We start from the raw sequence: 24686 nt of genomic DNA, 5'->3' as shown, positions 1-24686 counted from the left end.
TGCGTGGTGTGTCAGAAATGAACCCTTTATCTCAACATTTTATCAGGCCTCAGGTTCACAAAGAGAAAAAACAAAATCATATAGCTTCTGTTTTTTTTTCTTACTCTGTTTTTCGAGTAATGAAATTCTTCTCATAACAGTATATAAATAATCACGTAGAAAATTAAATATGTTTTACAACTGAAAAAGCTACCGATGATAGCTACTTTTTTTAAAGTGGTACAAAATAAAGGTGGTAATGGAAGCATTCATGTGAAAGATAATACAAAAAAATCATAATAGTAATAATAAATAATACTGCTAAACAAAAAAGCTAAAAAAAAAAACTCAAGGAGAAAGTAGTGTCTCCCTCTGGTGGTCAAATATGGTCTCCCCCCCTCCCTCCACTTCCCTCCCCCAGTCCCTGTGTAGAGGTCGTGGCTCGTATGGGGACTTACCCTAGCAGTGGTAACATGGGAGCAGATAGGCCCTAGTGCTAAGATCAGTATGGTTTGCTGTCGTTCTTGGAGCGCTTGAGCTGCACCTTCAGCCTCTTCATGCCGATCTGGAAGCCATTCATGGCCTGGATGGCTGCCTGCGCCGACACAGGATTGTCATAGCTGACGAAGCCTGGGAGGCAGAGAAGGAAATGGACAGGGTACAAGAGAAGAGAGAGGGAGAGCGAGTTAGAGAGAGAGTTAGAGAGAGAGAGGGTGCACTAACAGGAATACAACATGTAATTCATACACAGGTGTTGTGTGTTTTCAGTGCGTTTGTGCTGGCGGACGTACCGAAGCACTTGCTCAGGTTTGTCTGTTTGTCAATGAAGACTTTGGCAGAGACCACATTTCCAAAAGGCATGAACATCTGCAGGATGTCCTGGTCCCCAAACTCCTGGGGCAGGTGGTAGATGAACAGGTTGGCACCTTCAGGCCCTAACAAGAGAGAGACACGGGACAGTACCGGGTAAGGGTTAAACCCAGAGACATACAGAGTAAAGAGATTATAGAGAGTTAATGCATACGTCTTTATCCCACTATGCTCTACCCTCAGTGCCCAACCTGTTTCTGGCTTCCCCTGGTTAGTATTGTTGTTGCATTAGTAATCTCACTAGAAAGCTACTTGTGCCAGTTAGACTATTGCAGTCGGGTCTGGCTGTATTGGGAGTGCATACCTCTCTCCCAACACTCCACCGCTTGATTCCTTCACTTCCCCCTCAACTCTCCAGAACCCCCTCCACCCTGCTGTCTCTTCCCTCCCCCTGTCCCTTCCCTCCGCCCCCTGGCTCCACCCCACGCCCACTGACCCTCTTTCTGGCTGCCGGCGGCACCTTGCTGCTGCAGCAGGGACTGGCTGTAGAGGGTGGGCAGGGCTGCGGCTGCATACTGCTGGATCCCTGAGTAGGCCTGTGTGAGCGCGTCCATGGTGCCCGCCGTGCCGTTGGTCAGCCCCGCGCCGCCCAGGCCTCCGTTCAGGGCCGCCATACCTGAGAGCATTTGTGCAACTTTACATAAAACCCAACAGTACAAAAAGAAGAATGCACTTACTCATTAGAGCTCCACTGCAGGTTGTGTTTAATCACACACATACTCATTATACATACAGTACACACTCATTCACTCAACATACACACACACACTCATTATACATACAGTACACACTCAATCACTCAACATACACTCATTCCCTCAACACACACACACACACACACACACACACACACACACACACACACACACACACACACACGCACACACACTCACTCTACATAAAAACTCAACATACACACTCACTCACTCAACATACATAAAAACTCAACATACACACTCACTCACTACCGTTCAAAAGTTTGGGGTCACTTAGAAAGGTCCTTGTTCTTGAAAGAAAGCAAATTTTTTTGTCCATTCAAATAACATAAAATTGGTCAGCAATACAGTGTAGACATTGTTAATGTTGTAAATGACTATTGTAGCTAGAAACGGCTACATAGGTGTACAGAGGCCCATTATCAGCAACCATCACTCCTGTGTTCCAATGGCACGTTGTGTTAGCTAATCCAAGTTTATCATTTTAAAAGGCTAATTGATCATTAGAAAACCCTTTTGCAAATATGTTAGCACAGCTAAAAACTGTGGTGCTGATTTAAAAAGCAATAAAACTGGCCTTCTTTAGACTAGTTGAGTATCTGGAGCATCAGTATTTGTGGGTTCGATTACAGGCTCAAAATTGCCAGAAACAAAGACTTTCTTCTGAAACTCGTCAGTCTATTCTTGTTCTGAGAAATGAAGGCTATTCCGTGTGAGAAATTGCCAAGAAACTGTAGATCTCGTACAACACTTTGTACTACTCCCTTCACAGAACAGTGCAAACTGGCTCTAACCAGAATATAAAGAGGAGTGGGAGGCCCCGGTGCACAACTGAGCAAGAGGACAAGTACATTAGAGTGTCTAGTTTGAGAAACAGACGCCTCACAAGTCCTCAACTAGCAGCTTAATTAAATAGTACCCGCAAAACACCAGCTCAACGTCAACAGTGAAGAGGCGACTCCGGGATGCTGGCCTTCTAGGCAGAGTTGCAAAGAAATAGCCATATCTCAGACTGGCCAATAAAAATAAAAGATTAAGATGGGCAAAAGAACACAGACACTGGACAGAGGAACTCTGCCTAGAAGGCCAGCATCCCGGAGTCACCTCTTCACTGTTGACGTTGAGACTGGTGTTTGAGACTGCACCGTTGACCTTTTGAATGGACAAAAAAATGTGCTTTCTTTCAAAAACAAGGACATTTCTATGTGTCCCCAAACTTTTGAACGGTAGTGTACAATACATACTACATACACACACTCATTCACTCAACATACATACACAACGTAAAACACATTTCAAAACATTTTGTACAGGATATATAACTATATGCACAAAATATGTACTTATTTCATCTCTCACACACACACACACTCACACACATGCATAATACACATGTCCTACATGTAATAGACATTAAAACACCTAACACAGAGGTGAATGGAGAGCCTGGCCTGACCCATGCAAACTGGAACACCACAGCAGAAATAAGCAGCTGAAATATCACCATGACAACATCCCTAGCCCCCCCCACCCCCCCACCACACACACACACACTGCACGACACACACAAGACACTCAAGGCCTAATGTACGAGTTTAACATCCACACTTCAGAACCCGCTAGTGTACTCAAGATCCAATAACTCAATCTCCTTAATAGCGTCGCTCAATCTATCGCTCTTTGCTGTTTTCACCACCCACACAGAGGAGAAAATCACCTCACTACTGTTCGACCAATCAGACCCCAGACCAACAGTGTCAAACACCAATCAAACAGCACGTCCCTGGCATGCCCCCGTCCTTATTTGGCCATTTAGAAGGTAACGACGAGCAGCAAGGTAAGGAAGGACAGCTATACTTGTTAGTGTGGCTGTACTGCCTAGCAGGGCAACAGTCTGAGGGGATCGATATTCCAAAATGTCCCTTCGCCCGCCACCATCTGACAGAGAGGTAAATGATGACCACGGCGCTGGAAATTATAGGTCACTCATTTATTCAGGAATAATTGCACCGTTGACCTTTACGATTCAATTAAAGCCTAGATGTGCTTCAATGAAAGAAGGAGGGGAAAGGGGGAAGAAGATTAATGTGAAACTGGCATTCTCATCGTGTTTGAGCGGTGGGGTGATTTAGAAAGCGGATATGGCAACTGTAGAAGACACAGGAAAAGGTCAGGGGAGAATGTGGAGAATGGGCTGGTTTTACAGGATCTCTGCTGTCATAACAACACTGATTAAGGCCACACACTTTGACTTTCCCCCAGAGGTGTAGCAGGACATGACAGGACAGAGACTCAGTGTGGCCAGAGAAACTCACTGCCATGGCCTGCTACGACTACTGGGACACAGCTCATCTCATAAATGTAGACTCACTAAAACCTGATTAAGGCCACTTCCGTATTCTGTCGCAGAATATTTTCTTCTCCACCTCTACTAAAAGGTTTTTCCTTTTTTGTTGTTGTTGAACAAATGAACCTCTAGTCATACACGAGTGTGCAGATTCACTAGTGACATGTACACGGCCCCGCACAGACGTGAAGCGACAACACAAACAGCAGCACTCTTACAACAGGCACCACCCCGTGTGACACAACCAGGAAGCGGATGGATTGATGAATAAATGGATGGATGTATTGGTAGCTGTGGTCTTTGTGAGGATGTGGTGGGTTAGGGGTGATTCAGCCTGGAGCATAAAGCCAGGCTGAACAGGTGATTTCCCAGGGAGTGGACACAGAGAGATGCCACATGGCAACCATGGGCATAGTTTGAGGGTCACAGTGACAGATGTTTGGGCCCGGGACTTTAGTGGACTTTGATAGTGTTTAGAGTACCGTCTTCAGATCATTACCAGTATTATTATGAATGTTCGTAACACATACTGGAGGTGCTTTCTAGATATGATGTTCCTCTGCAACAGCAGCATATCCCTGTGTCTGAGTGGTGGCGGTGGTGGTGGTGGTGAGATGAGTGGTGAGCGGCCAATGGTGAATACTCACTGTTGACGCTACCTGCTAGTGCATTAATGTTGTTCAGACCCATGGTGGCGCCAGCCAGGCCCTGCAGAGTGCCCAGAGAGGTCAGAGAGTTCATGCCCGAGGAGTTGGCTGTGTTGCCCGCTGTCGGGAAGAGAGGATACCAGGGGGAGGAGGAGGAGAGGAAGGAGTGGGCAAGAGAGGGAGGGAGAGAAAGAGAAAGGAAGAGCAAGACAACAAGCACGCGCGTTAGAGAAGCGGAGGCATCCAATTGGACGTTTTAGTGACATAAGCAACAACATCCTCCCTGCTCAGACAAACTGGAGCTGAGCGAGTGACAGGCAGGAAGTACATCTCTCTGCCCTCATTCAACACTGAGTGTCCTAGAGAAATGAGAGTAGCTCCCAGGTAACAGTGTACATATAAAGATCCCTCACACATGTGAATGCAGAGCACGATGAACACAGTAGTTGTGGATGCGTGTGTAGCTATGAAAAGGTGAGGGGGCTCGGTTGTTTCTTCGTGAGGCGGTCATGTAACGACCAAACCTAAAGCAGGCAGACAGGCAGGCAAGAGCGCAAGCAACTAGACCCTTCGCTAGACTCCTGTTTAGGATCCCTAGGTATGACAGAGATATAGCTCAGCAAACATTTTACATGTTTTTTTTACAAGGTTCATTTAGCCCTAGAACGGAGACACACACACACACAGACGCGATCGTGACACACACACACAGACACGATTGTGACACGAACGTGACACACACACACGATTGTGACACACACACAGACACGATCGTGACACACACACACAGACACGATTGTGACACACACAAATACAAAAGAACAGATGAGTGACAAGAACATGCCTAAGTGCTGAATGGTCCCTAAGTACAATGTGGGTGAAGAACAATTGTCCTTTACAGACAGTCGTTTATTTGATTGTCCAGACACGGTCCATATTCCAGTAGACATAATGTCCATACACCCCTCTAAGTCACGCTTACACTGCATCAGAAAGAGTAGATATCTTAAAATAGACTTAGTACAAATGAAAAGCAAGACAGTCTCTCAATGGTAAATTGGCTGTCTTTATCAAATTGAAACTATGTCATTGACAGAGAGTGTCGCCTTTCATTGGCACTGAGCAGAGTCTGAGCATGCACTAATAATGTAGCTCTAGTATCCACAGAACACACGAGAGAGAGAGAGAGAGAGCGAGCGAGAGAGCAGAATTCACATTTAAACCTATGCTAAGCAGCTGGGTGAAAGCAGGGAGCAGGACAGGCAAAGGGTGATGGGTAACACTAAACAAAGCTCCTATTCACGCTCTGTTACTTGGCTACTCCAGAAAAGACAGCAACCAGGGAACTGGAGGAGCAAGGCAGAGAGGACAAGAGAGATGGTGAAGAGGGAGAGAGAGAGAACAGAATAAGAGAAAAGCAGAGAGAGAGAGAGCAGACTAAGAGAAAAGCAGAGAGAGAGAGCAGAATAAGAGACAAGCAGAGAGAGAGAGCAGAATAAGAGACAAGCAGAGAGAGAGAGCAGAATAAGAGAAAAGCAGAGAGAGAGAGCAGACTAAGAGAAAAGCAGAGAGAGAGAGCAGAATAAGAGACAAGCAGAGAGAGAGAGCAGAATAAGAGACAAGCAGAGAGAGAGAGCAGACTAAGAGAAAAGCAGAGAGAGAGAGCAGAATAAGAGAAAAGCAGAGAGAGAGAGCAGAATAAGAGAAAAGCAGAGAGAGAGAGCAGAATAAGAGAAAAGCAGAGAGAGAGAGCAGAATAAGAGACAAGCAGAGAGAGAGAGCAGAATAAGAGACAAGCAGAGAGCGAGAGAGCAGAATAAGATAAAAGGAGAGGGAGAGAGCAGAATAAGAGAAAAACAGAGAGAGAGAAAAGCAGAGAGAGAGAGAGCAGAATAAGATAAAAGCAGAGAGAGAGCAGAATAAGAGAAAAGCAGAGAGAGAGAGCAGAATAAGAGACAAGCAGAGAGAGAGAGCAGAATAAGATAAAAGCAGAGAGAGAGCAGAATAAGAGACAAGCAGAGAGAGAGAGCAGAATAAGAGAAAAGCAGAGGGAGAGAGCAGAATAAGAGAAAAGCAGAGAGAGAGAGAACAGAATAAGAGAAAAGCAGAGAGAGAGAGCAGAATAAGAGAAAAGCAGAGAGAGAGAGAACAGAATAAGATAAAAGCAGAGAGAGAGCAGAATAAGAGAAAAGGAGAGGGAGAGAGCAGAATAAGAGAAAAGCAGAGAGAGAGAACAGAATAAGAGAAAAGCAGAGAGAGAGAGAGCAGAATAAGATAAAAGCAGAGAGAAAGCAGAATAAGAGAAAAGCAGAGAGAGAGAGCAGAATAAGAGACAAGCAGAGAGAGAGAGCAGAATAAGATAAAAGCAGAGAGAGCAGAATAAGATAAAAGCAGAGAGAGAGCAGAATAAGAGACAAGCAGAGAGAGAGAGCAGAATAAGAGAAAATCAGAGAGAGAGAGCAGACTAAGAGAAAAGGAGAGGGAGAGAGCAGAATAAGAGAAAAGCAGAGAGAGAACAGAATAAGAGAAAAGCAGCGAGAGAGAACAGAATAAGAGAAAAGCAGAGAGAGAGAACAGAATAAGAGAAAAGCAGAGAGAGAGAACAGAATAAGAGAAAAGCAGAGAGAGAGAGAGCAGACTAAGAGAAAAGGAGAGGGAGAGAGCAGAATAAGAGAAAAGCCGAGATAGAGAGCAGAATAAGAGAAAAGCAGAGAGAGAGAGAGCAGACTAAGAGAAAAGGAGAGGGAGAGAGCAGAATAAGAGACAAGCAGAGAGAGAGAGCAGAATAAGAGAAAAGCAGAGAGAGAGAGAGCAGACTAAGAGAAAAGGAGAGGGAGAGAGCAGAATAAGAGAAAAGCAGAGAGAGAGAGCAGAATAAGAGAAAAACAGAGAGAGAGAGAACAGAATAAGAGAAAAGCAGAGAGAGAGAGAACAGAATAAGAGAAAAGCAGAGAGAGAGAACAGAATAAGAGAAAAGCAGAGAGAGAGAGCAGAATAAGAGACAAGCAGAGAGAGAGAGCAGAATAAGAGACAAGCAGAGAGAGAGCAGAATAAGAGAAAAGCAGAGAGAGAGAGAGCAGAATAAGATAAAAGCAGAGAGAGAGAGCAGAATAAGAGAAAAGCAGAGAGAGAGAGAGCAGAATAAGATAAAAGCGGAGAGAGAGAGCAGAATAAGATAAAAGCAGAGAGAGAGAGCAGAATAAGAGAAAAGCAGAGAGAGAGAGAGCAGAATAAGAGACAAGCAGAGAGAGAGAGAGCAGAATAAGATAAAAGCAGAGAGAGAGAACAGAAGAGAAAAGCAGAGAGGAGAGCAGAATAAGAGACAAGCAGAGAGAGAGCAGAATAAGAGAAAAGCAGAGAGAGAGCAGAATAAGAGAAAAGCAGAGAGAGAGCAGAATAAGAGACAAGCAGAGAGAGAGCAGAATAAGAGAAAAGCAGAGAGACAGCAGAATAAGAGAAAAGCAGAGAGAGAGCAGAATAAGAGAAAAGCAGAGAGAGAGCAGAATAAGAGACAAGCAGAGAGAGAGAGAGCAGAATAAGAGACAAGCAGAGAGAGAGCAGAATAAGAGAAAAGCAGAGAGACAGCAGAATAAGAGAAAAGCAGAGAGAGAGCAGAATAAGAGAAAGAGAGCAGAATAAGAGACAAGCAGAGAGAGCAGAATAAGAGACAAGCAGAGAGAGAGAGAGCAGAATAAGAGAAAAGCAGAGAGAGAGAGAGCAGAATAAGAGAAAAGCAGAGAGAGAGAGCAGAATAAGAGACAAGCAGAGAGAGAGAGCAGAATAAGAGACAAGCAGAGAGAGAGAGAGCAGAATAAGAGTGAAGAAGAGGAATAGAAGGAGAGAAGAGTGTCTCAATGTGCCCTAGATGAACCCATCTCCTCCAGAGAACTCCTGACTGCTGTCTGTCTGTCTGTCTGTCTGTCTGTCTGTCTGTCTGTCTGTCTGTCTGTCTGTCTGTCTGTCTGTCTGTCTGTCTGTCTGTCTGTCTGTCTGTCTGTCTGTCTGTCTGTCTGTCTGGTCGCCAGACCCTGGCCATGTCCAGAGGCAGATCACACACGACACATAGAGGTGCCAACAACCATCCCTCCCCCGGAAACAACTCCAGTGCACTTAAAGTTCCCGTGTCTCAGAGGGCTTGTGAAGTGAAGAGACGAGAGTCACTTTAAAGGCACAACAAACTCACACAAACAACCACACACGCCCACCCACAGACAACTCTCAGTGCGGAAATCGATCAGACGACATTGAGCTATAGTACTGTTTACACACAACGCGTGGGACACGGAATGATATGGCCGTAGAGGCGTACACGTCACATGACACGGTGAGGAGGTGAAGTGCTGTCAGACACAGACACGCAGGCAGGCGCCGGGACGGACACGGCGTGGGGTCTCCATGGTAACAACAGCACGACGCATGAACAAGAGATGGCGGACACACACCATGGAGCGATATCTTGTGGGTGTCGACGGCAATGACTACGACGAAGATAATGACGGTGATGATGATGATGATGGTTTGATCATCAGCAATGATGACGAAGAGGATGGTATTGCTGACGAACAGTGAGAATGATGGTGGTGGTAGGACAGGAGGGCAGGTGTCCCCCGCGTTTGACCCCCCTCTGAAGCGGCGTTACCTGGGCTGGCCAGCGCTCCGAGGGAGGCCGCGTTGGAGGACATGGGGTTTGCGTTGGGGCTGGCTGAGTTTTGGGCCGCCGCTGCTGCCGCTGCTAAAGTGGCCAGGTTCTGCAACTGCAGAGCACTCATACCTGGAGGAGAGGAGCCAGAGAGGGTGTTGTCAAACCTGGGGACCACGTCTGGACCGCATCGGAACCGGGTGCTAACCGTGTGGACGCCGAAGGAGATGAGAGGTGTCTACTCTGGTTGACAAGCTGAGTGTTACTCATGGATGGTGGTTGAGGTGGAAAGTGCTATATAAATACAATACAATACAATACTATCGTACTTATCAATGATAATCTTAGTTCACTTTTTGTGAAGGGGGGGGGGGGGGGGGGGGGGGGTTTAGGGTGCATTTCAAGATATGACCAATCCAAGACAGAGGTGATCCTCACAACTGTGGACCACAAACAGACACGGACAGGCTGGACTTAAACTCCTGCAAGGGGGAAGAGAGACCTGTCCAAGCTCTTCCATAAAGACCTGTGGAACATCTCTAGACATCATCTCCCCTACTTTGTCTAGCTTCCTGTTTGATTCTATTGTTGTCTTTTACAGATAACAACGAGTAGTATAACAAGACATTTGGACTGTACATTAACATAGAGCTTTGTTCTCTCTGTGCCGTGAGGTTTCTGGAGGCAGTAAATCATGTACAGTATGCAACTCTAGTCTAGTATGTAGGCTAACTGTAGCCTGGTTTACTCATTAGCTACATTGCATTAGCATATGGGCCATTACTTAAGCATAATTAAATGAGGCCATGCCAGCTTCTGACTGATGTTAAAGTAACGACCATTAAACACCTCCAGGGGTGGTCAACCTCGCACCCTGCACTGTGTGTGACAGTAGCGTGTGTGTGTGTGTGTGTGTGAGAGAGAGAAAGTGTGTATGTGAGCAGTTAGTGTGTATGTATGCATGTGTGTGCGTTTATGTATGTGCGTGTGTGTGTGTGTGTGTGTGTGTATGCATGTGTGTGTGTGTGTGTGTGTGTGTGTGTGTGTGAGACAGAGCGCGTGTGTGTGAATAAAGGAATATGGCGTAGGAGATGGACATACGCTGAAGTGCTGTTTGGCTTATTGAGAGACAGCTGGACAAGGCTCCATAAGGCAGACAGACTCTGTAGAACAGAGCAATGGAGCTCCAACGACCAACTCGCACAGAGAACTACGACCGTATATATAACACTCCTATGGACCCAGGAAAGAGGGGCGGACACCTTGTCAAATGCGAGGTATGTGTCGTATATACAGTCTGAATGTATATACAGTACCATGAATACACACACACACACACACACACACACACACACACACAACATCACATGAACGAGACACCATGAAGAAAACTTTGGCACCTGGGTGAATGGTTTAAAAGGGTTAGGGTGATTCTTTTTCCACTGAACAGTTTTCATTGGACCAGATGGCTAAACCCAGTATGACCAATAAAGAGTATGATTGGTTAGTGAGGTGCTCGTGTCCCGATTGGCCCGTCTGACAGCGTGAAAGAACAAGCGTTGAAATCTTCTGTCTTCTCTTCTTCCGGAACAGCCTGATCAGAATGTTCCGTTTCTGTGGTTGCCGTGACGACCGGTCTGGACAGGAGGTGTGTGTGTGTGTGTGTGTGACGCAGTCACAGTGCAGACTTCTCATGCGATAAACAACACGTGTGCATCCGCCAGCTGTCTGTTGTTGCCTATTCATATACATGCCTTTAATGCCAGAAAATAATCTCTATTTCCCAAAAAATACAGTTCTGTTCTTCACTTCACAACCTGGACATTATAAATATATTTAGTAGCACATTGTGGAAAACCTGTTCCAACCAGTCATCCTGATAAACAACATCATTCTTGTAAAACACATCTCTATAAGACAATTTGTAATCTCATTAGCATAGCCCTTTTTAAGAAAGTCATTTGTCACAGAGTGCTTAAGTGGTAAGGAAAAACTCCTAAAGGAGAAAGAAACCTGCAGAAGAACCAGACAGACCCTAGAAGAGCTCATCTTCTTCAGTCTGACCATTGTTTCACACTAACACCCTGCTAAATCATGATGAAAGCCAGGGTATGTGCTGGCCTAGAAGTATTCCGTATGGTATTGTATAACACACGGTATTTTTCCACTCTGCGGATGGAGGGCAGCGCTGTTGAGTGGCTTTGTCACTTTGTGGGTTTAGAGTGGAGCAGATGACTCAATCAGGCTCGGCTGAGTCGAGAGACACTGATCTGACCCTACACTCACTCAGTCAGTCGCACACACACACACACACACACACACACACACACACACACACACACACACAGATGGGGGCCTAATGCCACTTAATCAAGCGAAACAGGTTATAACACTATTCCCTAGAGCAGGGGTGTTCAACTCCCACCCTACGAGGTCCAGAACCTGCTGCTTTTCTGTTCTACCTGATAATTAATTGCACCCAATCAGTCCCTGCTTAAGAGGGCAACAATGGAACAAGGCAGTGGAACTGGCTTCGAGGTCCAGAGTTGAGTTTGAGGGCCCTGGAGGATGACTAAGACTAGGAGACACAGCTATGGGGGCACCAGAGAGCAGAACAGAGCAGAATAATCATCAACGCTACCAGTATACCATCACTTTAATATGGACAGAACCGCTATCTATAATATCAAACCTCTCCACAGTACCTGTTCATAAAGACTGAGATCTAAGGAAGCTAGTCATGTGCAATGGCTACACTTCATCTGGAATGTCAAACAGCAGAGAGCACCTGTCCTGAAAATGCAACATTTACAGGTGAAGTTTACATACACTTAGGTCATTAAAACTCGTTTTTCAACCACTCCACACATTTCTTATTAACAAACTATAGTTTTGGCAAGTCGGTTAGGACATTTACTTTGTGCATGACACAAGTAATATTTCCAACAATTCACTGTATCACAATTCCAGTTGGTCAGAAGTTTACATACACTAAGTTGACTGTGCCTTTAAACAGCTTGGAAAATTCCAGAAAATGATGTCATGGCTTTAGAAGATTCTGATAGGCTAATTGACATCATTTGAGTCAATTGGAGGTGTTCCTGTGGATGTGTTTCAAGACCTACCTTCAAATTCAGTGCCTCTTTGCTTGACATCATGGGAAAATCAAAAGAAATCATCCAAGACCTCAGAAAAAATTGTAGACCTCCACAAGTCAGGTTCATCCTTGGGAGCAATTTCCAAATGCCTGAAGGTACCATGTTCATCTGTACAAACAATAGTACGCAAGTATAAACACCATGGGACCACGCAGCCGGCATACTGCTCAGGAAGGAGACGCGTTGTGTCTCCTAGAGATGAACATACTTTGGTGCAAAAAGTGCAAACCAATCCCACAACAACAGCAAAGAACCTTGTGAAGATGGTGGAGGAAACAGGTACAAAAGTATCTATATCGACAGTAAAACGAGTCCTATATCGACATAACATGAAAGGCCGCTCAGCAAGGAAGAAGCCACTGCTCCAAAACCACCATAAAAAAGCCAGACTACGGTTTGCAACTGCACATGGGGACAAAGACCGTACTTTTTGGAGAAATGTTCTCTGGTCTGATGAAACAAAAATAGGACTGTTTGGCTATAATGACCATCATTATGTTTGGAGGAAAAAGGGGGAGGCTTGCAAGCCGAAGAACACCATCCCAACTGTGAAGCACGGGGGTGGCAGCATCATGTTGTGGGGGTGCTTTGCTGCAGGAAGGACAGGTGCACTTCATAAAATAGATGGCATCATGAGGCAGGAAAATTATGTGGATATATTGAAGCAACATCTCAAGACATCAGTCGGGAAGTTAAAGCTTGGTCGCAAATGGGTCTTCCAAATGGACAATGACCCCAAGCATAGTTGTGGCAAAATGGCTTAAGGACAACAAAGTCAAGGCATTGGAGTGGCCATCACAAAGCCCTGACCTCAATCATATAGAACATTTGTGGGCAGAACTGAAAAAGCTTGTGGGAGCAAGGAGGCCTACAAACCTGACTCAGTTACACCAGCTCTGTCAGGAGGAATGGGCCAAAATTCACCCAAATTATTGTGGGAAGCTTGTGGAAGGCTACCTGAAATGTTTGACCCAAGTTAAACAATTTAAAGGCAATATTACCAAATACTAATTGAGTGTATGTAAACTTCTGACCCAATGAGAATGTGATGAAAGAAAGAAAAGCTGAAATAAATAATTCTCTACTATTAATCTGACATTTCACATTCTTAAAATAAAGTGGTGATCCTAACTGACCTAAGACCAGGAATTTTTACTAGTATTAAATGTCAGGAATTGTGAAAAACTGAGTTTAAATGTATTTGGCTAAGATGTATGTAAACTTCCGACTTCAACTGTATCAGAAAGAGGAAGCTCCAGTATTGGGGCTATACAGCTGGCAGGCTGTGCTGTGCTGTGCTAGGCTGTGCTGTGCGCTCTGGGCTGTATAGCTTTAGGGAGCCTCTGTATGCCGCCTGGGCTGAGCTGGGCCGGGGCTCTATCGTAAGCGCTAGCTAGCTAGCTGGCTCTAATTGAATGCTCATTGGGGTAATTGAGCCTCTCACAGCTCTCCGACTCCTCATGATGAAGACTGGGACCAGATGTCACTGAGCTGTCTCACATCTACTGCCAATCATGTACGGTTGCCCAGCGACAGATGGACGGCCAAAAGGATTCCGTAATGCAGCCGCGATTTCGCTTCCAGTTCCAAGTCCCTGAGCGTTTCTGTAGCTCTGTGTGTGTGTGTGTGTGTGTGAGAGAGAGAGTTCTAACAGCCATTCACTGAGGTAAAAGATCCTCAGAGCCCATCCTCACTCAACTACACCACATCAACCAACATTACCGTCTCTTAAAAATGTCCCCAAGTCCAGAACGCTCAACCCACCTACTTTGCAAGACATAGATACACATTTTAAAAACTTGAGCCAATGAGCTTACTACTTTAGGAATACATTATTTCTGCCCTGCAACAACCAGTTCCTGAAATCCGTCGAGTTTTGCACTACTTAACAGAATTTATTTTTTCCTTCAGCGGTGCTGGCAATTACAGTACTCCTGTGCCGATAGCTGCTATAAATATTCCCCCTCTGCTTCTCTCTGTCAGCCAGCTAAACAGTCTACAATTAGGAGCTGACAGCTTACTGAGCACCCAAGGAGAGAGAGAGAGCGAGAAAGAGAGTGAGAGGGAGGGAGAGAGGGTGTGAGTGAGGCGGCAAGAGGGAGAAAGGCAGGGCGTAGGAGGACGGGAGAAGGGGGGGGGGGTAGGTGGGATGACAGGGTGAGGGATTCAGAGAAAGCAATTCAAGGAAAGAAGGAGAGGAGATACAGAGACAAAGGAGCGGGATAAAGAGGATAAAGTATGAACAGATAGGTGGGAGTGTGGTTAGGAGAACATGCAGAGGAAAAGACAAAGGAGACCAGCAGGGGGAAACAGTGAGCAGAGCTCCTATCTCATCTCTCTCTATTTTCCTTCTCTGTTGCCTTATTGCCGGACTAAACATCCCTCCTTTGAGGCCTGGTACACTCTTCTATCCTGATGGATAACAGACTCAAGACAAATCTGAACAACAGCGACATCTTAGAAAACTACTGCATAGTTTCTACAATATTACTCAGTGTGTATGTGTGTGTGTGTGTGTGTGTGTGTGTGTGTGTGTGTGTGTGTACACATCTACTGGACTCACCTGCCATCTGTTGGATCCCACTGAAGGCTCCAAGGTTACTGGAGGAGGTGGCCTGCTGAAGCAACTGAGGGAGAAATCAAGAGAGGAGCGATAGAGAGATAGAGAGATGGAGAGATAGAGAGATAGAGAGATAGATAGATAGATAGATAGAGAGATAGGAAAATAACAAAAGAGAGAGAAACAGAGTGAGGAGGAAGGATTGGAAATACAAACAGTGATCACCCTCACTATCTCAGCTCTGCTAGTATCATCATGATTTGGTAGAATTACTGCATGTGGGCTATAGGCTATATAAACAATGAATATGACATCTACTACTGTACATTTAACCACTGAGTCATGTACAATTTCAGAATAGAACACTAAAAGGAACTGTAAAAAAAACTCAAAGGCTTATGTACTGCAGTACATTTACAACTTTGTACACCTAGTACACCTATGTACAAGTTTACAGTTTCAGGAAAGATCCCAGCTGTGATGAAGGGGACTCAAGGAAGAGTAGACTGGTCTGTTTCAGAGAAGTTGGGGACAGAAGTCTTAAAAGGTTTCAGAGTGAAAGAGGAAGAGGGTCGGTTCTGAAAGAGGCTGCCGAAGGAAGGAGGTGCTAAGAATGAGTTGAGAGAGGGATTCTAAAATGCTATAAAGTACTGAAGAAGGGAGGGGGAATGAGGCTTCTGAACACCACGTGCCAATCTGTCAATCAATCACCGCTGTGACCCAATAGGACGACGATATTAGACATGGGAAAGACCTCTTATTGGATCGCACCAGCGATTGGCCCCGCCCATTGAACCTTGACCCCTATGATTCAAAGGCCTCATTTCCCTGTCACGGCTACACCCCCTGAGAGAGGGAGAAGGAGGGGGGGTGGACTCTTAAGGGAGAGGAGAGGGGGAATGGGATAGGAAGCAGGGTCTGACTCTCTGGGGGTGTGGACGTGGGGGGGGGGATCGGCGGTTGGCGACGGCAGGGAGGGTAGTGGGGGGCGGGGAGGGTGGCACTGACTGCGGCGGCGACGGATGCGTTGGCTGCGGGGCTGCAGTAAGGGGTGGGCGACGTGGCGTGTCCTCTTACAGCCAGATACTGCGGGGTGAGGCCGCCCAGCCCTGTCAGACTCCCCCAGGTGGTGGCGTTGTTGAGCTGCTGCATCTGCTGAGCCAGCTGCTGCTGCAGGCGCCGCTGCTCCTTGTCCTTCTGCGTGTCGGCAAACTTCACCACGATGGGAGACGAGCAGCCCTGAGGGAGGGAGGAGGGAGGGTGGGAGAGAAGGGGGAGGGTTCAGTATTGCACAAGGAATTTTCGAAATTCATATTCAAAATATACCAAAATTTGATTGGTTTCACAAGAAATTTGTTACAAACTAAACCTAACACAACATACGTACAATGCACGCTGACACACACGTAACATGACACTAACAAGCACACACAACTAAGGGGAAGGGACTAGCTTCCCATAAGGGGCAGTTATCTTAGAGTCCAGAATGGGTTTATTTCCACAGAAAGCGATTTCCTGAGTTCTAAAAGTATTTCATCATCTCACGGAGAGTGGGAGTGGGGAAAAGAAAGAGCGAGATGAAGAGGGACGGGGAGACGGAGGTAGAGAGAGAACAGAGACGGTCAGAGGGAAAGGGAGACGAGAGCGAGAGAGGTGAGAGAAAGAGATTTAGAGAGCTTAGAGAGAGAATGAGAGAATCAGAGCATTGTGTCTGTAAATGAGGTACATGTGTTTCTGTGTGTGTGTCTCTCTCTCTCTCACTGTGTGTGTGTGTGTGTGTGCGTGTGTGTCCTCTACGCGTGTGTGTTTGTGTCTTTGCTGATGACAGTACTGTGTTTGAGTCTGAATATTGGATAACAACTTGGATAAGGAAAAATAATTTGGTACGGGTAAATAGTCTGGTTTTTGTTATTTTATTGTGTTACTTTTTATTAAATGTTTTACTTTAGTTAATTTAGTAAATATTTTCTTAACTCTATTTCTTGAACTGCATTGTTGGTTAAGGGCTTGTAAGTAAGCATTTCACGATAAGGTTGTTGTATTTGGGGCACGTGACAAATAAAATTTGATTAAAAAAAGTAAAGAATAACTTGCACACACACACACACACACACACACACACACACACACACACACACACACACACACACACACACACACACACACACACACACACACACACACACACACGCGCGCTAAACAGTGAGCTGTAACATAAAAGACACAGCAGCGGTGATTTAACTACAGAGGACACTAAACCACAGACATTATAATCTATCATATCACACCAGTACATTACTCACGCTGAAATCAAAGCCTAACTGGGGGGCGAAACCTGCTCAAACACACACAATCTGCCACGGGAGAATAAAAAGCTTTTAATTGAAAGATTTCGTTGGAGGCGAGTTTTCAGACTCAGTTAGGGAGTTTGTGACGGGGTTTGGCTCATACTGTGATCGCCAACCTAACCAGATGGCAAATATATCACCTCTCTATCATACTATAGGGCTGTCCTGTGTGTCTGTCTGAGTGTGGGTGTGTGTGTCTCTCACTGTGTGTTCATCTCTGAGGTTTTGACTGTATCTATCAGCCGATGAACATGTCTCTTTAGCTGAAGGCAGCTCAGCCATATTTACTCCCTCTCTCCAGCACTTATTTCCTCCCTTCATTCTGACGAGCAGGCGAGAGATAAAGAAGGGAGAAAATTGCATTCGGAGGAGAGTCAGTCAGGGGCCTCTTGTGCTTTCTCTCTCTCTCTGCTAAATATCTCATTACTCCAGCTGACACCCACAGCAGGCCTGGAAAACATGGCCCAGAATGAGAGGCCGATCCTGGGGGGGGGGGGGGGGGGGGGGGGGCAGGGGCCATAGAGCTCCAGAGACTGATACTCAAGTGATTTGGGCTAAATCATGGCTTTTCTCTAAGGGGTGATTTCCATCCTGAGGTAAGAATGCGTAAATGGAACATAATTCCTTTTTTATGCACTTTTCTCTCATTGCGTATTCTGACCTTGAACTTTAGCCTGAGAACAGCGTGCTATTCACACGCAGATACGCCGTATTCTGACCTCGACTTAATTCCCTAATAATTCCACCACTTTCACACGCAAGTAAAGTCTAGTGAACCTACCGGTTCCAAGTGGAAAAAGCATCTACTCTATTTTTCCCCATAGAAATAACACTGTTCTCCATGCACTCGAATTTACAACTTGATAAGAGCTATTGATAAGAGCTATTGATAAGAGCTATTGATAAGAGCTAGGTAAATTAGTCATACATTTGGATAAGGGAATTGAGTATAAATGACACTTGTGGATCCATTTAACCTTATAATCGCTGAAGACAAATGTGAAACCAGTCACATGGCAGCAAACTTAAGCATATCAAAATGTAACTTTCCCACAGTAAAGTTTATGAAATGCTGTGCCATTACGCAGAATTTAAATTGTACAGCCTTTTAACTTGTCGGGATGGGCACGCTCGAATATCTTAATTATAGGCTACCCTGACTTTCTCTATTTCCTATTTCTATCAAGTTAAATATTAGCCACTATCAATGTTGACTGCCAGTAGACATAATAACCACATATATTCAACTATTGTTAGTTCCCTTCAGTTGGTATAGCCGACATTATCATTCCATTTAATGACATTGTTTTGTTTACCTTCATTTGCTTCCTCTGTAAATGCCAGTTGATAATATATAAAAATACATTTATGCTAATGAATTCGTTATGGAGTGGAGCGCGGACCAAGCCGTAACAGTTTGAACCCGGTGCATACTTGGCCGTGTCATCCCACAACCTGGTCTCAGAGCATTTCATATTATTCTGAAGGTAAATCCTTTTTGTATGATATGTTACGTTTCGTATGGTATGTATTCATTTGTGGATGTCCATCAACCATTTCGTATGATACTGTATGTTACGAATGACATATTACGAATTTGCGAAAATGCACTAAATGTTACGAATTTGCGAAACGTACAATATGTTACGAATTCGAGCTAGGTGGCTAACGTTAGCTAGCTGGCTACTGTTAGCTAGGCTAGGGGTTAGGGTTAAGAGTTCGGTTTATGGGTTAAGGGTAGGGTTCGGGGAAGGGTTAGCTAACATGCTAAATAGCTAAAAACAAAGTAGTAAGTAGTTGAAAAGTTGTTAATTAGCTAGATTAGCTATTTCAACTCGCATCTTTGGGTTGCTAGACGTTCGCGTTGTACGTCCGACCAAATACCCTACTTTCGTTTTTGCCTTAATTAACCATCTGTCTTAAGTAACCATACCAAAACGTAAGATATCATACTCATTTGGGGGTCCCGGATTTACTTTTACTATGTTACGTCTAGTCTATAAGACCAGGCTGCATCCCACAGTTCCATGGTTAGTGCAGGCAATAGGCGAGGGTATAGCCTACTATTATACACTATTCTCCCTATTATAATTATATGTACACTAATCTTCCAACATTACCATGGGTTAAAGAATGTGGCAATTTTCAGAACGAATCAAACCACCGTTTTCTTTCTTTCATGCGTAAAGTCTCTCTAAACCTGTTTTTCATGTTTCATAAATCATTTCCTAAACCTAAATAATCTGCATCCCTGTCTCACCCCACGGCCCTGTGGGGTGTGTTTTTTGCCAAATTTTAACCGCACACGTTGTTTGTGTATATGGGTGAATACATGGTCTGTCGTACGGTAATTTGGTAAAAAGCCAATTTGACATTTGCTCAGTACATTGTTTTCACTGAGTAAATGTACGAGTCTGCTGTTAATGATAATGCAGAGGACGCATATACCACGGTAGTTATTGGGGTCAAATTTGTCTCCACTTTGGATTGGGGTGATCAGTCCTTGGTTCCAAATATTGGGGAAGATGCCAGAGCTAAGGATGATGTTAAAGAGTTTAAGTATAGCCAATTGGAATTTGTGGTCTGTATATTTTATCATTTCATTGAGGATACCATCAACACCACAGGCTTTTTTGGGTTTGTATTTTGTCCTTTTGTTCATTCAATGTAATTGGAGAATCCAGTGGGTTCTGGTCATTTTTAATAGTTGATTCTAAGATTTGTATTTGATCATGTATATGTTTTTGCTGTTTGTTCGTTGTTATAGAGCCAAAAAGATTGGAAAGATAACTCTTTGTGTTGTTGTTTGTTTAGTGTTTTCCAATTTCCCCAGAAGTGGTTAGAGTCTATGGAATCTTCAATTACAGTGAGCTGATTTCTGACGTGCTGTTCCTTCCTTTTCCGTAGTGTATTTTTGTATTGTTTTAGGGATTCACCACAGTGAAGCCATAGGCTCGGGTTTTCTGGGTCTCTATCTTTTGGTTGGATAGGTTTCTCAATTTCTTTCTTAGGTTTTTGCATTCTTCATCAAACCATATGTCATTGTTGTTAATTTTGTTCTGTTTTCTGTTTGAATTTTTTTTATTTGATAGGGAAGCTGAGAGATCAAATATACTGTTTAGGTTTTCTACTGCCAAGTTTACACCAGTATTACAGTGAAACGTTTTGTCCAGGAAGTTCTCTAAAAGGGACTGAATTTTGTTGTTGCCTAATAGTTTATTGGTAGGTTTCCACACTACTTTCCTTCCATCTATAGCATTTCTTAATATTATTCAGTTCATTTGGCTTTGATGCCTCATGATTGAGTATTGCTCTGTTCAAGTAGACTGTGATTTTGCTGTGATCTGATAGGGGATTCAGTGGGCTGACTGTGAATGCTCTGAGAGACTCTGGGTTGAGGTCAGTGATAAAGTAGTCTACAGTACAACTGCCAAGAGATGAACTATAGGTGTACCTACCGTAGAAGTCCCCTCGAAGCCTACCATTGACTATGTACATACCCAGCGTGTGACAGAGCTGCAGGAGTTGTGACCCGTTTTTGTTGGTCATGTTGTCGTAGTTGTGCCAAGGGGGGCATATATGGGAGGGAATGCTGTCACCTCCAGGTAGGTGTTTGTCCCCCTGTGCTGAGGGTGTCAGGTTCTTGTCCAGTTCTGGCATTTAGGTCGCCACAGACTAGTACATGTCCCTGGGCCTGGAAATGATTGATTTTCCCCTCCAGGATGGAGAAGTCTTCATTAAATTATGGGGATTCTAGTGGGGGGATATTGGTAGCACACAGGAGGACATTTTTCTCTGTTAAGATCATTTCCTTTTGAATTTCTAGCCAAATGTAAAATGTTCCTGATTTTATTAATTTAACAGAGTGTGTTAGATCTGCCCTATACCACATTAGCATACCCCCTGAGTCCCTTCCCTGTTTCACACCTGGTAGTTTGGTGGATGGGACTACCATCTCTCTGTAACCTAGAGGGAAACCAGTGGGTCCGTCTCCTCTATACCAGGTTTATTGTAGGATGACAATGTCTGTATTTCTGATTGATGGCAGATGACCTCAGGCCTTGGATATTCCAGGATGAGATAATGAAGGCTTTGTGTTCCATAAAGTGTCCAATGTTGTTAGCTGTGTGGTTTTGCCTCAGACCAGTAAGTGTGAGCAGAGCCTGCTGAGCATCTGGTACATGCTATTGGCTTGGACTAGTGTAAGAGTGGGAGTTGGGCCTGTTTGCCTGATCACAGCCTGGGAGTATGTGTGACTTTCATGTTGAGGCCCTCTTTGCGGGTGTGGGGGGCATGGGGTGGGCAGGAGGGGCATAGGTCTGATCTGAGGGGGCCTAAATGGGGTGTGGGCATGTTTGACTTAGGGAGGTGTAGATTGGTTGGGGTGGGGATGTGGTGGATGTGGCTGGTGGTGTTGTGGTCTGGATGTAGGTCCTCTCGGCGTGGGTCCTCTATGTGTAGGTCCGGGAGGGGGGGGCCCGCAGGTCTGGGAGAGTGTCTCGCTGGTCTGGGCGGGGTGTCTATTGATCTGTTGCTCCTGTGTGAGGTGTTGGGGCTGCGGTTGAGGGCGAAGGTGGGCACTGCTGCCTTGTGTAGGTGGACCTGGTCGTAAAGGCTGTTCAAGTCCAGGGTGGAGTAGTGGGCCAGGTAAACATTTGGTTTTGAAGCAGAGTCATGGAAAATACTTGCGTTTACCCGCTGCATGGTAGCAGGGTGGAGATAATCACTTGTGCATTGGGGAAAGTAGAAGAAGCTTTTTCAATCACTCTCTTGAGTGATGTGGCCACCCCCGCAGAGAAGCCAGCAGAACAGCCCACCTCAGACCCTGACCAAAGTCTCAACACCACAGCAGAACAGTCTACCCCTGACCATAGCCTCGACACCACAGCAGAACAGTCTACCCCTGACTATAGCCTCGACACCACAGCAGAACAGTCTACCCCTGACCGTAGCCTCGACATCACAGCAGAACAGTCTACCCCTGACCATAGCCTCGACATCACAGCAGAACAGTCTACCCCTGACCATAGCGTCGACACCACAGCAGAACAGTCTACCCCTGACCGTAGCCTCGACATCACAGCAGAACAGTCTACCCCTGACCATAGCCTGGACATCACAGCAGAACAGTCTACCCCTGACCATAGCCTCGACATCACAGCAGAACAGTCTACCCCTGACCATAGCCTCGACACCACAGCAGAACAGTCTACCCCTGACCATAGCCTCGACACCACAGCAGAACAGTCTACCCCTGACCATAGCCTCGACACCACAGCAGAACAGTCTACCCCTGACCATAGCCTCGACACCACAGCAGAACAGTCTACCCCTGACCATAGCCTCGACATCACAGCAGAACAGTCTACCCCTGACCATAGCCTCGACATCACAGCAGAACAGTCTACCCCTGACCATAGCCTCGACATCACAGCAGAACAGTCTACCCCTGACCATAGCCTCGACACCACAGCAGAACAGTCTACCCCTGACCATAGCCTCGACACCACAGCAGAACAGTCTACCCCTGACCATAGCCTCGACACCACAGCAGAACAGTCTACCCCTGACCATAGCCTCGCACCACAGCAGAACAGTCTACCCCTGACCATAGCCTCGACATCACAGCAGAACAGTCTACCCCTGACCATAGCCTCGACACCACAGCAGAACAGTCTACCCCTGACCATAGCCTCGACATCACAGCAGAACAGTCTACCCCTGACCATAGCCTCGACACCACAGCAGAACAGTCTACCCCTGACCATAGCCTCGACATCACAGCAGAACAGTCTACCCCTGACCATAGCCTCGACATCACAGCAGAACAGTCTACCCCTGACCATAGCCTCGACACCACAGCAGGACAGACAAATTAAGAACCCCAAGCCCAGGGGATCTCACCCCCTCTGAGCACCCCCCCCGCCCGTGTCAGCCACCCTGAGATTCCTCCTGACAATCCCCCCACACACACTGAGGACATACACAAGCCACAGATTGTACTTCTTATGGACTCAAACGGGAAATATATACAAGAAAAGAAGCTGTTTTTCTCGCTTTCTCTCTCTCTCTCCCTCCCTCCTAATAAAACAGGGCTCAACATTAGTAGGATAAGAGCATCTGCTAAATGACTAAAATGTAAAAAATAAATGTAAAAAAGTAATAAAAATATGTAAATGCAATAGATAGATGATAGATAGAATACTCTATAAGTATTTCCTGAGTGGCGCAGCGGTCTACGCCACTGTATCTCAGTGCTAGAGGTGTCACTACAGACCCTGGTTCGATCCCGGGCTGTATCACAACCGGCCGTGATCGGGAGTCCCATAGGTGGCGCACAATTGTCCCACCGTCGTCCGGGTTAGGTGAGGGTTTGGCCGGAGTAGGCCGTCATTGTAAAATAACATTTTGTTCTTAACTGACTTGCCTAGTTAAATAAAGGTTAAATAAGGAGATGATATATGTAGCCTTATATGGTCAGTCAGACTTATACATATAAACGGGTTAGCTGACAATGCGGCTTCAGAAGGCCTTGTGTTTTTGTGGTTCTGGATGGCCAGTTAGCTAGCAACAATGACAAGAAGCTGCCATGTGGGGAATCAAAGGTGCTAGCTTAATCTTGTTCTTGATACCATGTCTTGTTTTGTAATGATGTACACTATATATACACAACAGTATATGGACACAAATTAGTGGATTCGGCTATTTCAGTCAAACCTGTTGCTGACAGGTGTATAAAATCGAGTGCACAGCCATTCAATCTCCATAGTCAAACATTGGCAGTATAATGGCCGAAGAGCTCAGTGACTAGGATGCCACCTTTCCAATAAGTCAGTTTGTCAAATTTCTGCCCTGCTAGAGCCGCCCCGGCCAACTGTAAGTGCTGTTATTGTGAATTTAAAACGTATAGGAGCAACAACGGCTCAGCCGCGAAGTGGTAGGCCACACAAGGTCACAGATTGAGACCGAAGAGTGCTGAAGCGTGTAGGGCGTAAAAATCGTGTGTCCTCAGTTGCAACACTCACTACTGAGTTCCAAATCTCCTCTGGAAGCAACATCAGCACAATAACTGTTCGTCAGGAGCTTCATGAAATGGGTTTCCATGGCTGAGCAGCCGCACACAAGCCTAAGATCATCATGTGCAATGCCAAGCGTCGGCTGAAGTGGTGTAAAGCTCGCCGCCATTGGACTCTGGAGCAGTGGAAACATGTTCTCTGGAGTGATGAATCACACTTCACCATCTGGCAGTTCGACGGACCAATCCGAGTTTGGTGGATCCCAGGAGAACGCTACCTGCCCGAATGCATAGTTCCAACTGTAGAGTTTGGTGGAGGAGGAATAATGGATAATGGTCTGGGGCTGTTTTTCATGGTTCGGCTAGGCCCCTTAGTTCCAGTGAAGGGAAATCTTAACGCTACAGCG

The 24686-nt window shown here is 45.5% G+C and overlaps 1 protein-coding gene across 26 annotated transcripts in view; it reads right to left on the bottom strand.

Moving 5' to 3' along the window:
* The window catches only part of celf2 (cugbp, Elav-like family member 2), a 61275-nt gene that overhangs the window by 1295 nt on the left and 35294 nt on the right, over positions 1-24686 (bottom strand). For 2 of the 26 annotated variants that reach the window (XM_029761233.1, XM_029761219.1), the window contains 7 exons: positions 15994-16155; positions 14920-14983; positions 9199-9330; positions 4572-4679; positions 1286-1483; positions 771-914; positions 438-609 (listed from right to left, as the gene is read on the bottom strand). In XM_029761233.1, the coding sequence (XP_029617093.1) occupies positions 482-609; positions 771-914; positions 1286-1483; positions 4572-4679; positions 9199-9330; positions 14920-14983; positions 15994-16155 (936 nt within the window). In that variant the 3' untranslated portion in view covers positions 438-481. Of the gene's footprint in view, positions 1-437; positions 610-770; positions 915-1285; positions 1484-4559; positions 4680-9198; positions 9331-14919; positions 14984-15924; positions 16156-24686 lie in introns of all 26 variants that reach the window. The other 24 variants (XM_029761235.1, XM_029761220.1, XM_029761231.1 and 21 more) reach the window with 21 other exon arrangements.

Source organism: Salmo trutta, chromosome 8, assembly GCF_901001165.1.
Source record: "Salmo trutta chromosome 8, fSalTru1.1, whole genome shotgun sequence".
In the NCBI taxonomy this organism is placed as follows: Eukaryota; Metazoa; Chordata; class Actinopteri; order Salmoniformes; family Salmonidae; genus Salmo; species Salmo trutta.
The sequence above is the reverse complement of the archived record's forward strand: the minus strand, read 5'-3'. Positions and strand labels throughout refer to the sequence as shown.